An 18509-nucleotide genomic window follows, 5' to 3' on the forward strand; every position below is an offset into this window, starting at 1 on the left:
CTTTCCGCCAGCTCAGCTGCGGAGCCAGCCCTCTTGCTGATGTGCTGGAGATGGGAAGGGGCAAGTATGTTGGCACATGTGGCGTCCCACACCAGTGCCAGGCCCATACTCCAAGGAATGAGAGTCATTCCGTGCGGGCGTTTACCATCTGTTCGCGACATGAATAGCTATTTTTGTAACTAATTTGTATTATACTGAGAAGCTGCTATTTAACAAAGCTACTCTAATTTGTAGTCATTACAAACAAATCAACTAGATGGCGCTTATTGCACAGATTTATGGAGGTATGGAGTACCGGCTATTTTTTTATTTTGTTTAGGATTAGCGCTATCTATAATCATATTAGGGAGCGTTAATTTATAAATTATAGTCCTTTTCAATAGGGATGAGTTCTGTAATACTTCTAATTTTTACGTTCCACGCATACTATCTATAAATATTCTGTCAACCAGGTTACAAAAATAAATAGTAAATTTGTTTTATTATACCTAAATCAAACAATATTTGTTGTACATTTAATTTTAAGTAAAAATATTAAGTGAAATAGAAAGTAATATAATAAATATTTATTTACTTTATTTAGACACTGTTAGTTTTTAGTTTTTATTAGACATTGTTAGCTTTTAGTCAGTGCATGTTGTGTTTACCTTTAAGTGTTTGTGGCAATTAGATTATAAAATAATATATGTATATCGAATATAAGTAATATTGTACACAACGTTGGTGAACCTAATAAATAAAATAAAAAAATATAGAAATAAATTACTCCAACTGCTTGATGATAAAACGGATTATTTATCCAAAGAGATTTACACCATAGAATCGATAAATCGAATCGGCTTTTGTATAACTCGCGTCAATACGAGGCCTTTACATACCTTGTTAGCGGGTATTATTTTGTTTTTAGCTTTGTGTGATCTTTTTGGAGTAATTGTTCAAATTCCGTTTCGTTGCTGTTGATTTTATGCTTCATTGGTGATTTTTTGTTTGATTGTGTAGTTTTTAGGGATAGACACAACATAAATTACTTAATGTGTAAAAGGAAATATTTATCCATGGATATTTACACCATTACTTTGTTCATTAGTTGTTCTTAAATTATTTTCTGTAAATCGATTCCCTCTTCGTTACAAATTATCTGGATAAGATATTTAAATCGATTTTTTTTTCATGCAATTTTACATCACTACATCTCTAGAAACTCCAAATGTCAAACGTCACCAGAATCATCCATATTGAATGGACTATAGTTTATACTACACAAAGCATTCTATCATGCCATCAGGCTCATGGTCAATATTTGAATAATATTAAAAGGAAAATAAACTGACTTCTTATATTTCATATTCACGGCCATTTATAAGCGTAATACTTCGAGGCCATGATCAGCGCCATCTAATCGTAAGACGGAATTTTGACATTTTTCAGAGTAACGATCTCTAGTGTGGAGATTAGCCAGTTCTCTGAAGTTATTGGTCCATTGTTATGACAAGGAAAAGAAATAGTGTAAAAAAGGAAATAACAAAAATATGATCTAGCTATTACACGCCATTGGTTGACAAGATCAAATAAGCTGTGGATGGATTATTACCCGCCGATGCCTGCATGCAAAGAAACCCTTAAGGTTTTGCTGCTAGTATTTAATTTATGACAATTTACATTAAACCTGGAATAGAGGCGTTGGTATCAATTTTTTATATCAATTCATTCTTTGCATATTCAAAAACCTGATTTCGCTTTTGATTTCAATCATGATTCCTAGACGAGGGCGATAATGGATCAAATTTATTCATTATCTTCCTTTAAGAACGGTTACACACGGCGAGTTTTAGCAGCGATGCAAACGCGATGCAAACACGATGCAGTCGCTAATCGTCTACCTTTAAACACGCGCGCTATTTTAAGCAGCGATGCAAACGCGCGACTGTATCGATACAAACGCATCGCCTATATCGCAAGTGTAGCGATGCAATCGAGAATCACGAATGTGCGTTTACATCGCTGCTAAAAGTAGCCGGTGTAACCACTCTAAAGCGGGATTTTCGCATAAGGAATACAAATAACAAAAAGGCTTCTTGTACGTTAGCCCATTGTACCAGAACTAGACCTGTATTAAGTAGATGCAGTTGGGTCTCAACGGTACGGTGCCCAAAATGCTCTAACAGCGTTCTCCTTTTGTGTGGCTATGCCAATGCGTTAAGTAATGCAGTAGCCAGACTTTTAGTCTACCAAAAGACACACATTTTTTGGATACATTTTTATGTAAAGAAACAACACTGGTATTGGATATACGGTTTCTACTCGGAAAGCTGATAAGCAATCAGAACCGAGGTGCTGGTACAGTTGATGCCATAAGATACCAGACCCCCTAATAGACCATCTGGTTTTGGGTAGATAAGTGTGAAGAAAAGTATTAAATAAATTTAAACTTTAACCTGTGACCCGCAAAATTCATATGGCATTGTATTCTTATTAAATAAATATTAGACAATATCACATATGTTGCCCTGATCCCAAAGAGTAGCTAAAGCACTTATGCTAGGGAACTCGGGAACAACAACGGTACCACAAACACCCAGACTCGAGACAATATACAAAAGTTAGTTTTTTACACTGACCCGGCCGGGGATCAAACCTGGTACCTCAGGGATGGCGACACCATGAAAACCGGTATGCAAGCCAATCGGCAACAGAGGCCATCAATTAGTGAATGACGTTAAGAAACTTTTTAAAGCGAGTCACTGGAGGAGAACAGGGAAAAACTGTTTTGCTAGATTAAATAGTACAGGCATTTACTATTAACTAATGGTCTCACACCTAAAATGTAGACTCGGTTTCAATTGAAATGCTTCGCCTTGAGCCAGTCTGATGTTTAACTAAGTGAAATACAGAATACAAATTTCAACTATAAATGCATAAGAAGGCTCTCAGAACCAAAAAGCTAGGGGGGTCAGGTATCTTATATCCGGGATCAGGGCATCGATTGTACTTTTTTACCTTTAAGAAGAAATTACTTCCTGAGAGAATTTAAATTCTTCAATATTGTAACGGACGAAAATTTTCTCAGCTTAATCTGTATCTACAGCGAAATAACATTTACATTACTCACATGATTCCTCAAGCAGTACCTCCTGCTGGCTGTCCACGCATTGGAGCAGGAACCCGAGCAACACGCCGCAAAATACGTGCGAGCGACACAACATCATCGTCATGATCATCGCGCTGAGTATAACTATCACTGTCACACGCACTTCACATCACTTGCACATCACTGGCACTAGTTCTGAAACAAGAGAATTTTGATTATGAGAATTGTATATCATCTTTTAAAGCACTATACTACTTTTAAGTACATCTTACACGAAATCGTGTTTCCGTTGCTGAGATAATTAATACTTTATCTGGGCAGTCATATGGTTCAATATTACATCAACAAATAATCAAGAAGAAGCGGCGCTAGGAGAGAATGAAATTTTGCCACACAAATTTCAATCCTTGTCACGTGTTGCCTCGCCGGTGGAAAAACGCCTTAAAGTGCTGGTGACAGGCACACGGGACTTTACAACGTAGTGGCAGTGCCCTTCAGATCTTTGAGATTTAACGCTCTGATCGCCACTGCAACCGCGAACAGGCTTGTCGCTGAGCAACAAGGCGCACGAATTCTTTGTTCAGTCACTTGGTATCGTAAAAAGAATAACAGAAAAGTTTGACGCTATTTTTCGTTGAAACCAGAGCATAATACTGTTTCGAAAGACATATGCCACTGTACTATCGACATATTCTGTACAATGGTCCATTTAGTGGAAGATTATAGAGTAAACAACTGTGTGTGTATGCACACAGAATGAATAGATAACTAGTTGTTCGAGCAGCTGAGAATCTAGGGTTGAATTAACAATGTTATAGAAAGTATAAAGGCACGATATTTGCCAGCCATCTTCGAGATCGACCGTATTTATTTACAAAAGCTGCTAGAGCAGCTCAAGCCGAGCCACACTATAAATGTATAGTCAAATAATTTATTCATTCATTTACATTGCAAACTTACAACTTAATAGTCAACACGCTTACATGACAGATAATTATAAATATATTTAATTAAGATATTCTAATTCTAATAGTTGCTAATTCCTCCGACCAGTCCAGTCCAAGGAATTGGCTTTGTTTTTTTGGTCTTTGTGTCAATGATAATAGCATACTGGTGGAGTATTTTCACAAAACAATACAGTAACAAAAACATCATGTCGTTTGATATTTTAATAACGAATTTAACAATAGCAGAAAAACAAATCAAATTTCAAACATCATCATAGCTAGATTCTTTAATGATTTGTTCACAGCACTGAAAATGACGCCGTCAGCACACCGTGTTACTGAGTCTGATTCACTGTACGACTTGATTTAGATAACGAACTTTTGGAAATTGGCTTTGGTGTCTTATATCATTAAACTGGTACTCAAAGTTTTTTTTATAAAAAATGAGTGCGCATTTGACCTCCATCTCACATGATAGAAAGTGACGATGAGGTCACTCTCGCCTTGAAAAGGTCCACGTTATAGCGTTCGGGGAACGCTTCGTGCGAATACTGGGAATATCCACAACATAGAGGTGGAACCCCAGCCCACGTCTAGTCCCCCGATGGAAAGGGGAAGGCGGAATCAAATATGCAATTCCACACACACAGTAGTTTGAGATCCGGTAATTGAAGCATTGGTAACAAGTGCGTTCGGTACCCAAAGCCCGTTTTGATGTTATTACGAAACATGTAAAAACTTGTGACAAAAACTCATTTCGATTTCCCTTTTAGAAGTGGCGCTTGTGGCATAGATTATAAATATGCGTTTGAATTTCGGACATGTTACCACCTGCAGTTTGTAAAAACTTATTTTAATGTAAAAAAATGTCTAAAACGAGCGAATTTACCCTCAACATGGAGCATCTAGGAGGCCAGTGAGACCTGCTGAAGGTGATACTGTCGATTCATTTAAATCCAGCGAATTCAACGAATGTTTAAAAATACGTTTTTCAATGTAATTTTCAAATATGATTGATACACAATTTCTTGCCTTAAAAAGCAATAATAAAACGAGCGCCCCGTTAAATTACCGGGTTGGTGTAACAATGGCGGATAACACAAGGCAAAAAAATTCAAATGTTTCTAATGGTTTTAAAATAATAATAACACCTGAATCTTTTAGATTAATCATAGGACAAATAAATAATAAAGTATGTAAGAGTCATATTATAAATATTAAAAAGATGTAAGACATTAAAACTTTATTTTGAATTTTCGTGATGTACGCTCTTGTCACACCCAATGCTTCAATTGGTGTGATTGTCTTGCGCAATATTATAATATAAAAACAGAACGCAAACATCAAAGTTAGTATAAGTAAATCAAAGATTTTGTTTATACCTTAGGAGATCAAAGAAAAAGCTTTGCAGAAATAGTGCTGAGGTTCAAGACAGAGCCTGGCTTTTAAGACGGAAGCCTACATTTTAGGTGGTGAGGTGTGGTCGCCCTCGCGTTCCGCAATCCGTGCGCTGATAATTATGAATAAAATAAGAACCAGCGGAAAAAATTTGAAACAGATCTGTTGTCAAGAAGCGTCCGATGGTGACCGGACGGGGCAGCGAGCGGCGTGGCGTGTCGTTAAACAGCTGGGCGTTTTTAACATTTTGGAATAAATGTGAATTTAGTAAATATATGTGAATTTAATAGGGCTTCAGTTGAAAATCAAAATTTAGCACGTTCTCTGTAGTACTTAAAGAGAAATATATCCTTATAAAAATTATGAGCAAAGTTAGATATTTTTTTTGTTCTTAAATAATTCATTTTCGACTTTATTTTAGCCTGTTTTCAAGATTTTTTAAGACCGAGTAAAGCACACCCTATCGAGAAACAAATTCGCACATTCTTTTGACAATGTCCTTAGCGATATTGCATATTTCTTATAAGACTTCTTTATTTATTTATTTGATAGTAAATACCTAAACTATTTGAACTACCAAAACAGTTTTTTCCCGCTTCCCCTCCGGTCACTCGCCTTAAAGATATGAGTGAGATATTATTAGTGTGGTGTAAAGAATCCGAGGCACGCGGCTAAGGGTGAACTGTATTATCGCGCTTGTATTCACGCTATGATTGCCATGATGGTCGTTTTGACAGATTACAATAGTGAGGTCAAATCTCAATTCATTATCGAAAGAAATATAATCAAATGCGAGTCGTATCTATAAGTTTTTAAAACGAAAATAAAAATGTTTACTTAATATGTCGTCAATTCAAAACTTTTGCTTTGTTTTGCATTGAGCTGTGACGCGAGTTTGCTGGAGGTCGTATCGTCGTACGATCGTATTAGATTTAATTTTTTTAAATTTCGAATTTCGATGTCGTAAAATTATACATTCTATAAAATTTTACTGCACGTCACTATCGACAACAATGTGCAGCAATTAGCTCTTTCAACGTAGTTATTTTATGAGTGGATAAACGTCAAAACGGCCATCGTAGGGTGCCGGTGCTATAATTGCTTGTGCTATTATATCCCCAAAATGACACCAAAGTTCAGAAAAAGCTCCTTATTCCTTCAGGTAATGCTAGTATGGAGGAACACATGATGGTACAAAGTTTTATTCGTTACACATTTATAGCACTTTTATTCATTATTATAGACGAAATGACGCTATCGTCACCACTTCTATAAGTGGTAATAAGAAAATGAATTTATTTTAAGGAAAGAAGGTTTCCGCGACAATACTATACAGCATAATAATATCAAACGACATTTTGTAATGGTCCTAATAAAGGCTTCGTAGTCCAAACTCACAAACTACAAACATATAGTCAATAACGGGAAGCAAAATAACTGCCTCTGTTATCATTGACTCTCATAGTTTCATGATCGAGTTGTGTACTGCTACGTTGTTATCCCAATACCGACTGAGTATTGGATACTCGGTTACAAAATTCATGTCGTTTCTCACGTCCAATTTAAGAGCCCGAACACAATAGTTCTACTGTAACTAGTTAAGGATTGGGTACTCTGCAGAACGTCCTGGTTGCTACATCAGATCAACATTACTATATTATTGTTATGTCATCGGATTTTCATAGTACACTAAATTTCAAGTCGATTGGGCAAGTGGTAGAAAAATAAATATTCATTTTATGAGTCAGATATCTCTGTACACTAACCGGGAAAAGAAATGATGATCTTTAAACAGCTGCTGAACAGTTGTTCATCAAACATTTGTTAATTAGACTTAAGTGAAAAAAAAAGAACCGCTTGGAATTTAGTCTATCCGTTTAGGAGTTACGCTGTCACAGACAGATACACAGATATAAAAATAAAGGCTTGAAATAACTCCTCTCTTGTCGCGTCGGGTGCTAAAAAGAATCAACATTGGTGATAAGAACTTAGTTACTTAGTTACTGAGGAGCACGAAAGGAGACTTCCCACACGACACACGAGTTCGTCCAGGGAAGAACTGCCACCTTGCCACTTTCTGCTACCAAGAAGCAATGTGACCATTTCTGTGTTCCGGTTTTGAAGCGTAAGAGTGCTACTGAAATTACAGGCACTTATCGCTTGTCACCTTATGTCTCAGGACGGCAGGTGCAATGGCAGTGACCCTCAGATCTTTGCGATTTGAGTCTCTGAATGGCACTGCAACTGTTATGGACAGGCGTGTGGCTCACCACCAGGCACACGACTTGCTCGTCCCGTCACTTGATATTTATATTAAAAAAACCTACCACTGTACCACTTTACTTTCTGGTAAACCCTGGGACACGATAGCGAGTACTTTACACCGAAAGCAAAACCTTTTACGATGGTAACCATTAAAATGCCACCCATACGATAAGAAAGAAGACTTCGATATGCAGGCATCAAGTTTTCATTTCCCGTTAATGCAAGCTATTCAAGTAGAGGCATACGCTAAATAAGCCTGGCAGATGTTACGAGTGAGATGTAATTGAGCAAGTAACCAACCACGTTTCAGAAATAGGAACAACAGCAACCAATAAGAGTCGAGTATCATCGACAATGACCACCATATTTGGCCCCAATTGGGTCATTAGCTGGAGCATTTGGACGACTATTGGATCCTAAATTGGCACTTGGAACCAATAGTGGTGTCAATTTATACTGTAACTTGAAGATAAGGCAGGTGGTCTTTTGTTATTAAAAATATCTTTGTTATATAGGTTCTTGGAAGAAGAAGGATTATGAAAATAGCTGGAAGACTCCCTACCGCGTGAATAATATCATAGCTTCGGTTTGTATACGTAGGAAGAGACATGTTTAGTTCGCTACTAGATATGTATGTAGATCATAAAATTGTATGGAAAGACGACACGGCTCCAGAATCCACACAAATTTGATTCAAAGTGTATTCCATAGCATTTAAGTTTATTTGAAAAGAGCAACACCTCAGAGCTTCTTGCTCGTTCTTCTCAGGGAGGTCAGCGTAGTGAACGAGCAGTAGCTTAAATGTGATGTTTTCAAGTGTAAATGTATTTTACCTATGGAATAAATGATCTTTGACTTTGACTTTGTATGTTGGATTCGACCAGCGACGACGACGTGATTGGCGTGGTATATACAGGGTGTCTCACGGCTATGCCACACGGAGGATAAGTACCTTAAATACCGTGGATAGACAACTTTTTTGAAAGAAGACTTAATTCTGATTTTAAAAACAATTCGAACTGCGTTCAAAGGTTTTTACATAATCAGTATAGTAAAAAAAAATTACTGGTTTTATTAAATTTGGCGGGTTCTATTTTCGGTTAATAGGCGATTCATGTCGAATAACCTCTGGTACGCTATTTATTAGGTACGGAATACGTTTCTTTAAGGTCCTATCTCCATAGTAGTTAGTGACTCTTGGATTACAAATTTACCAAAGGCCATCGACCTTGTATTATAGTCGTTATCAATTGCACACAACAAAGAACCACGCTCTTCTGCACTATGGTTATTGGCAGCCACAAGATATATACGTTCTAGACTAACCGGAAGAATTTTACAAATTTTGACAGTCAAAGTCATAGTAAGGTTTAATCCACAATTAAAATAAATTACACTTGAAAACGTAATTTTTTAAGCTACTCATCGTTCACTGTGCTGACTGCCTATAAAAGAACGAGCAAGAAACTCTAGGGGTACATTTTGTATCAAATTTGTGTGAAATCTAGACCCATGTCCGTTTTCTATACGTCTTTATCTAACACTTAAGTCTTACATTTTGTAACATGACTTTTCAATGAAAATATTTTTAATGTAAATTTTGAACTTAGGAAAAATGTATACACTTCCCCATAAACTAATCGTTTACTTTTAATCGTTAAACGAAATCGTGGTACCGTGAGTTTGGACTTAGTTCTAAGGTAAATATTATGGATATCTTCTTTCAAAATGAAATTATGTATATTTTTAGTGTAGTCAGAATTATATTTGGCTCTTGCTTTTTGTTCACAAAAAGTTTTTAAAATTTTATTTTGCATGTTGTCTAGCCTGTTAATACACTTACCACACAACTTGTTCGTACCTTTACTTGATAATCACATAAAAAAGACGACCTCGGTGATCCAACGGATGGCAGTGTCGTCGCGGCCGGGAAGTCTTCTATTGTATGTGACGAGCATTTTTGTAAGTAGATTAGTCCGTAAGGTAGGGAAATGTGAAAGGAATCGTCAGTCGTTACGATTCGACGGCCGGTCGCTGCGACAGTCCCAATTGATTGAATGGTTCCTTTATGCAAACGAAACGCACCCTGATTCCAATTACGATTGAGGTCAGGAACTCAACATTAAGGTAGAGGCAAAAAACTTTAACTGATATTTCGCAACTGTTCTGTCTCTTTCGACCTCTGTGTGAATTGCAAACGTTAGAAAGGGAGAAAACACAAAGTGAAGAAACCTATTGAATGAATATCAGCTATTGAAGAATAGATTGCAATGTCACGATGGCGAAATGATGGTTGGATACTTTTATGGACGTTGACATCTGTCTGTCGCATGATGTGGGCTTGGTATAGACGTTTAGAAAATCTTTTATGATTTGTATCACTGGAGAAACGTAAGAAAGATAAATATTATGATATTTAAATAAATCACGCAAAAACCATTCTAGGTCGCAATAAATCTATGTTCATATTAGGTTTATCTAAATAAGGATGGAGTCACGAAATCAAATAACTCATATAATCTTGATTTTAATGGTAAGCAAGTTACATTTGAAGTCGTCATATCGATTAAACTCATCTACTCATTCGTAAAGCAGTTTCACCTGAGGAGAATGTGCAAGAAACTCTAGTTGCTGTTTGTAATTAAACATTTGTTTACTATTACATTACATGTAACGCTTTTGTTGCATGGATATCACGCTTTTTCCGGTCGGCTTCATGCGATTCTATGTCGGTAAGTGTGATGACTCCTTAAATTACTTTTTCTATTAATTATGTATGACACGTTTAGTAATTATCTGGTAACATTGAGTTGGTAAGGTAGAACATTAAAGCAAGGGCCACGGGACGCGACGCTACTAACGAATTCGCTTATTTGCTACAAGCGTCAGCGGGGAAATTCAATTACAAATATAATGTGATTTTATTTATTTATACAAAGCCACAAAGTAGTAGAGCTGCAACTTGCAGCGAAATACGCTACGAGTGAATTTTCATAAGCGTGACGCGCGTTTTTTGCGGGCGACCAGAACAATTACATGAGAAAGTTCCATAGTGTGCACGAAACAGTCGCTCCGCGCGACAGCGTTTAAAACTTATTTTGTTTTTATTTGTTATTTGGTTACCATTAAAAGCAAATAGTTATTAATTTGCATTATTATTATTAATACATATTTAAAGTATATTCCATTAAAAGTATTGAACAATAGTAACTAATTAATTCGTAAAAAGAAATCTAATTGACTTCCCGCGCCACCGAATACACTGTAATTGAATTACCAAAGTTCGTGGGTGTATTTTAACGCTTTAAAATTAACGCTTTCAGCTACTTAACGCTTCAAGTGTGGCGCTATGTTCGTGGCCGAGGCATAATAAGGTCGCTGGGTCATCTTTCACTGTACACGGTTAGCTGTTTTTATTCTCCCTTGGTTCACTTTTTTTTAAGATGCCAAACGACGGGACGAACAAGTTATGATGCTGGAGGTAAGGGACACGCTTGGCCATAACAGTTGCAATGTCATACAGAGCTTTCATTCGCAAAGATCTGAGAGGCACAGCCATTGCGACCGTAGCCCTGTGAAATAAGTTCACAAGTCCCACGTTCTGTATTTTCACCAGTGGCAGTACTTCCCTGGGCGAACTATTTCACTAAAAGCTCTACTGTTGCTAAAACTATTACATTATATATAAATATTAAACTAATGTATAATCTCGTTTGAAGACCCAATTTACTAAATCCGCGCAAGGTATCTGTCAGAGTGGTTTTGACAATTAACTCGACTTGTTTAACTCGTAAATACACTACAGCACGTCCAGATTTCCAGTTCTAAACTAAAATCAGTTAACACTGGAATTAGATTATCTTGGAAACCGATGCTCGCTAGAATCAAGACTAAGTTTGTTTGTACTTCCGAGTGAAGTGTAGGTTTAGAGTAGCGATTGAATTCACAATGGAGAAATATTTAGAGTGAGTAGTTCTGTGCAAATTTAGAAGTTAAGGACAGCAAGCCACAGTTAGTGATTTTACTGATAGCTTCGCGGACGACAGCCACGCCGAAATCCCGCCCATTTAATAATGATATAATTAATGCAGGAGGCAGACGAGTCTGCCTTTTTTCTAAGTGCGCCGGTGCGAGCTTGTGCAAGGTGATCGGTAAAATCATGGACCATGGGAAGACTTAATGTGTGCATACACTGTGTGAGAACAAAATGTAGGTAGAACTTGGATTGCTGTACGTTAAGTATTGAGAACAGTATTAAATTGCATTATGATGACATTTCCTTAGAATTTCTTTAGCTGTCAAATCTATAACGACAACACAGCAGATGAACATCATATCGTTTCTAAAACAAGAATAATACACATTTTCGTGCCAAAAATTGGAACTGAAAGTAGAATCACTTTCGATGAAAATGTCTTCTATCTCTCTATCTCTAAACAGGAAAGCGTTTAGTTTAGTTTTACTTGACAATATTGTTGCTTTCTCTATCGGCCGGGTGATAAGTGCGAGTGTGTAAGCGAGATAGTACGCGTGTTAGAAACTTACTGCTTGTTATTTTGAGATGTTTATTAAATAATATGGTGTGATGATGAGATGTGTGATTAAAACTTTTTAATATAAGTTTCTGGTGTTTCAAAATCTAAAGAAAATGTTTCATTATCTTAAAAGTAACTCTTGTATTTGTACCAAAATTAGTAAATTTTAAGTCCGTGTAATTTTGATGAACACAAAATTTTACTGAGTTTGATTAATACAAAGTAACGTACAAAACTTCCGAGACGATATAAACTCGGGATTATATTTTCAAAGTATAATACAATACGAACATTAAACATTAACAAAATACCTAACATCAATTCGCTCAATGATGATCGCGTGCCGCGTAGAAGACAGCTCAACGGTCAAAAGTGACACGCTGGTAATGTCACGCGTGGTACGAAGGAGATCGCTACATAGATAAAACATATATTCGAATAAACTTCGAAGGGAGCATGACTTTCTAATATCTATATAATAAATACTTATCTTCATACCAAAGATCGCTTGAAAAAAGTTAGATGGTGGACCCGACGAGGTAGTCGAAGACAAAACGTATAGGAGAGACACTTGTATGACATCTCACAACACTTGTAGATACAAAAAGCGGAGGTCTATTGTTTTGTAGTAGGAAATAAAGGTAAATTGTAAAAATCGATTATTTGTCATATGCACAGTATAAATTATTATCAGTATATAATTTTACATTAGCTATGGATTAAAAAAGACCTTAACCAAAATACAATAAAGAGTTAGATAGATGTATTAGATAACATTAACGTTTATTTTAATCGTAATAATATAAAACATCGAAAGCAAAAAGACGAATTGGCAACATCTCAAAGAGTCTTGATCAATGCAGAAAAGTGGCATGTTTGTCGAATTTTCATCGGATGCAATTCTAAGAATATACGATTAAGTTTCACCCTCATCGTTTCTCTCCCGGTTTCGAGAGTCCATTCGCATGAAGCGCTTTGTTTCATTATGTACAGCAAAGGAATGGAATACATTGCCATCTGTGTTTCATGGCATCTGTGTTTCCCGAAAGCTACAATTAAGGAATTGTTCAAAGCTGGAGTGAACAGGCATTTGCTAGACAAACGCATAACATCGTCGGTTTTATTGTCGCTTCACGTCATCATTATAAAATATACACGCGCTCGCGAATGGGCGCTATGCGAGTATAAATAACAAAGATGGAGTATTCCAAACTTTCTATTCAACCGCAGGAGAAACTTGAAAACTTAAGCTAAATTGAAAAGTTCCTGCGCAAGCAAATATGTGAATAATGTTCATATTTCTGTACCAAATATAGTAGAATAAGCTGAATTTATTTAATATTACGAACCTATTATATCTTGTCTATCTTATATTACTCCTTGCAATAGGCCTCCCTTACTTTTACAATTAACCACGATCCCGTGTCCGCTAGTTTTACCATTGTACGATCTGCGAGTTTGACAAAGGCGTCAATCATTTCTTATAGGTCACGTTATAAATTCCAAAATATGACGTTGAACTAAGATCCAGAACGTTAGATATCGGATTACAGAACTCAAGAGGAGTTGAGAAGAAGAAAACAAGTGGAATAAGGCAACAATCGAATTGTTTAAGAAGTAGTTACAAAAACGTAACACGACCTGCAGTGACATAAATAAATAAAAAAAGAAATCTAATAAATTTACAAAAAAAAGCAACTAATACCTTACCAAGAGCAAATAACATGTTTTGTTTACTGCAGGAGTCTAAATTTGGCACAGTGCGAATTTTGGTCCCAAAGGAGAAGCATTAATTTTCAGCAATGCAGCGGCATCGACAGTTAAAATAATATATTTAAATGGTGTAGTGTGCATAAATTTATGCTTATGTCGGTGTGAATGAACCCCAGAGAAAAATATTGAAATAAGTTGAATTTTGCTACATCTAGACGATTCGTAAAAAACCAATATTGTGCAATCGCTGTACAATATATCACGGCTCGAAAGCACCACTCGTGATTTATTTATACACCATTAACGAACATAGTTTTCGTGTCAACGCGTAATACATCAATCGTGAGACTCTAAATCGTGAGAGATAGCGATTCTTTTTTTGTAAAATGTTGTAATGGGTCAGAGAATTTATGTTTGCACTGAAATCGATGTTTCAAGGTATCTGCACTACCACCATTTATCAACCTAACTGCTACTGAACCATAGCCTGAAGTTGAATCTGGGTTTATCCAACCCAATTGAAATTATGCTATTGCACACCTTCATTTTCATGGAAAATGTGGTTAATGGCTTTTTGATAACACTTTATCATTTATAAATATAGGAGAGGCTAACATTAATCAAATACCAGAATGCTAGGTCTCTAAGGTAAATCAAATAAAAGAAATTAGAGTTCTCATAATGCTAGCAGCGTAATAATCATTAATTTCACTTTACTAATGCGTTGGACAAGGTGGCTGTCAGTCAAGATTGAAGAAGGTTTCGTTTGTGCAACTGAAACTTAAATATTTTATTTTAAACTATCACTAAACACCTCAACTAACACATTTTTAGAAGCAATAGAAAGAAACTTAATGGCTAACTAAATATGAGGACTCGAATAAAGAAAAATGGTTCAATACCGTCTCCTTGGAGTAGACCACAGCTTGCACTAAGAGTCAATAAAAAAGAATATCTTGTAAAAAGAGAATATCTAAACAAAAGATTAGTTACTTTAGACAAAGATTGTCGAGATATTAACAGCGAAATTTCAAAGAACTCATTCCACGGGCACGAACAATTATGTCAAAAGTCAATTATATCGCTACAATTCACGGTTTGAAATTAGCTTTTATTTATAATACCATTAGCTTTTCCTTGCACCTCAATTTCTGTTCCCCATTACATTACTGAATTGATAGCTTCGGCCCACGACTTTCGAAATTAATTAACAATGTTTTTAATTGTCCATCGACTATTGTAACGTGACCTTCGACATTTCGATTTTAAGATCCATTAATTTTGAAACGTAGGTAAAAAGCTAAGATAATAAAAAATATAAGATATTCTGTTCCATTTAAAACTAGAAGGTGGGACACGATATCTTTCCAAAAACACACACGATGACCTTAAGTCTTCCGTCATTTAGATCACGAAGCAAACAAATTTAGACCTTTTTTACTAATATATGGTATCCCCATTCATAAAATATTGTTATTACTCACATCGACGCTTTATAAGAAAAGTGACCAAAACCAAAATACTCATTTTTTACTTATTTGACAGATCGATGGCTTTTTAGAAAAAAAATGTGATAGGCGGGTATCTCAAAAACACCCTATTGTGCAACACCAAAAGTGAAAACCACACAGATACCAAAAGTATTAGCAATGCCACATCATGCATAGCGTCGGCATTGCAACGTCTGAGCGGTTGTTGTAACTATATAAATTAGAGCTACTTAATAATAATAATAATAATGAAAAGCTACACGGTGCAGTGCAAATGGTGCGGGGCCACGGAACGCGTGCGCTTCGGCCAAGGGGTCTGGAGACGAAGCGGGGAGGGGTGATGCAGTGCGTAATAAAGCGGCGTTAGTTTGCGATGCGCCGCATTGCTCGTGTGGCACTTGGTACGTTAAAATCATGGCATTGCGACGACTCAACGCATCACCTGCGCCCGTGTGACATAAGCTTTATCTGGCGCGCAAAGCCGATAGCATGACGTAGGTACAGGGGCTTTACCATGAACTCTGATTACGATTCAATTAAGATCGTAAAATGGATCGTTGTGAGATAGCGCTACATGAAGTGTATATCACCATCCCGCTTTTTTGTCATTACAAACCTATACTGAACTGTAATAAGAGTCAATGCCAATGTTGTCACTTGATAATTGTAACTAATAATGGAAAACTCAGAGTGCAGTTGGGTACAATTTAATTAGTAAACTATTTTGTTTTTGGACCCCTATTCTCAAAAAGCAACGAGTCGGAATAATGAACAAGTTGTAAATAATGTTAACTTTATTGTGAACCGGCCTTTTTTTATAATACCAAGTGATGGGACTGAAAAGTCATGCGCCTGTTAGAAAACGACACGCCTGTCCATAATAGTGGCACTGACACTCACAGTGTAAAGATACATTGCCACTTTAGACATAAGTTGACAATTCTCATATGCCTGTAATTTCATCCAACACCCTTACCCATTACTAACAGAACGCAGTAATGCCTACATTACTGCTTGAAATAGGTAAAGTAGCAGTACTTCCCTCGACGAATTCTTTCACAGAGCTCTATTGCTACAAAAGCCGGTCTATGATTTTTTAAGAATTTAGATTTTTGGTAAAGGCCAGTATTCTAGAAAGATGTCGCAAGAACGCACAAATTTGGACGTGAAATGTACCGAATACTGAAAAAGATATTAATTGTTTTCGTGGGTCGAAGATGATAATAATTATATAACATTAATGTTAAAGTAAGTAATGGAACCCGACCATCGTCAATCATTGTAGCACGCAATGTAACCAGAATTAAAACAAATACCTCAAATTCATTCAATTTGATTACAAGATATTGTTTATTGATCGAGTGTCCGTCGCCATATTATTGAAATTCAAAATACATGGACATAGTTAGCTTCGTTCTTTTAGCATTAGAAACAGCATTCAAGAAGTTTTTTTATCAAGCATGAATCAAACAAGTCTATTCACAATTTATTTTTATTGTTTATATAGAACTACAAAATTGACAATTATTAAATTTCGAGTACTTATGTTCTATTTTTCCGGATTTAAATCGCGTATAATTGTTTTTTCAAACAAACCAACATTTCAGGCTCTTTACAGGTCCCTTGGTCAAGGTTGACTGAGGTGGTAAAGCCAATCAACCAGTTATGTCTAATATTAATGCAAACCACCGTATTGTTTCACTATATATACAAAAGTTATTAATCAAATACCATACTTTTAATAGAAACATTCCAATTTACGTTACATATGAATTTTCATTTACCTCTTAAGGTCCCGTGTACATAAAAATGTACATAATATGTGAAGTACTTCAGACTCAGGCAATATTATTCTGATGATCACGTAAACGCCCAGTGTGCATTATAATGAACAGATTACATTGATTGAGATTATTTTGGTACAAATGTCGAATTCCATAAAGCCGCCATATTTCCGTATGCTCCAATCCGATTAGTGGATAGTAAGAGCAAACTTTGACCTCGTGACATTCGTCAACTAATCATAGATTAGTTGTCAAAATAGTGCACACTTGTAAAAAATGGCGCACCCGCAGGAACTCAGCTTTATTCTATGAAATCTTGAGTAGATTCGTATAGCCGTTTAGTTATAAATAACAAACTGTTGGTAAACTACAGAAAACTTTAATGCTCATTGAGCATTATTGTATATATTTTTTTATAATCGTAGGGCTTTGGGACGCTGAAATTGAAGATTGTCTTAATAAACTTAACAGGTAATACAACCGTGCGGCTGCCTCGCGGGGCGCCCTGTGGACCAAATACAAGGCAGACTCGTCCGCGTGGCCGGGACGTTAAAACGTAAAAGCTGAGTCAATAGAGTGTATTTTGCCAATACAGTTAACCGCTCACGCGATGCGCTCCTCCTACCGCAAAATGGCGGCTATTTGGTTTCGCAAATTAGAAAAGCATTCAGTTTAAATACAAGTTTTTATAAATAAAAATTATAATTATGCATTGTTAAATAAATACCCTCCGTACTACAACAAAAACATCTCAAATGAAATGCAGTAATACACCGCAAATCCTGCACTTAAAAAGCACTAATGAAATTTTTGGTGTACTTGGTTAAATATGATAATATTCCGTTTGAGAGGTTCTAACGCTTACCCGGAAATTACTCCTTAAAGTATAGTTTATAAACATTTATATTCAGGGTAAACTTAAAAAACGCTACTTACGGTATGTTTTCAATAAATAAACACCGAAATCACCAGCGTAAACAATAACACACACGATTGTCGTGACGTTTTTTGAAGTTGTTTATTTTTTAAATGACAGACCCAGGCATTAAAAACTATATGGTTTGCTAGAGTAGTTACCGAAATAGCAATTAATATTAGTTCTTTTACCTGTTATAACTTCGATATCCGATAAATCGGTATAAAATCATCACCGGCACCTCTAGGTGTGGTATGCGTCTACGGGTGCATGTATCGCGTGAGCGGTTATACGCACGCGATCGGCGCGCGGCGGTAACGCGGACTCCGCTCGGCGACCGCAGGTGAGCGCGATGAAAATCGTGTCGAATAAA

The 18509-nt window shown here is 36.3% G+C and overlaps 1 protein-coding gene across 1 annotated transcript in view; it reads right to left on the reverse strand.

Annotated features, from left to right (window-relative positions):
- LOC113233514 (nectin-2-like) overlaps window positions 1-18509 on the reverse strand; it is an 847610-nt gene that overhangs the window by 398859 nt on the left and 430242 nt on the right. The window contains exon 3 of the mRNA XM_026468637.1: window positions 3110-3283. Coding sequence (XP_026324422.1) covers window positions 3110-3218 — 109 coding nt within the window. The 5' untranslated portion in view covers window positions 3219-3283. The remainder of the gene's footprint in view (window positions 1-3109; window positions 3284-18509) is intronic.

This window comes from Hyposmocoma kahamanoa, unplaced genomic scaffold, assembly GCF_003589595.1.
Source record: "Hyposmocoma kahamanoa isolate Upper Pololo Valley unplaced genomic scaffold, ASM358959v1 79, whole genome shotgun sequence".
Classification (NCBI taxonomy): Eukaryota; Metazoa; Arthropoda; class Insecta; order Lepidoptera; family Cosmopterigidae; genus Hyposmocoma; species Hyposmocoma kahamanoa.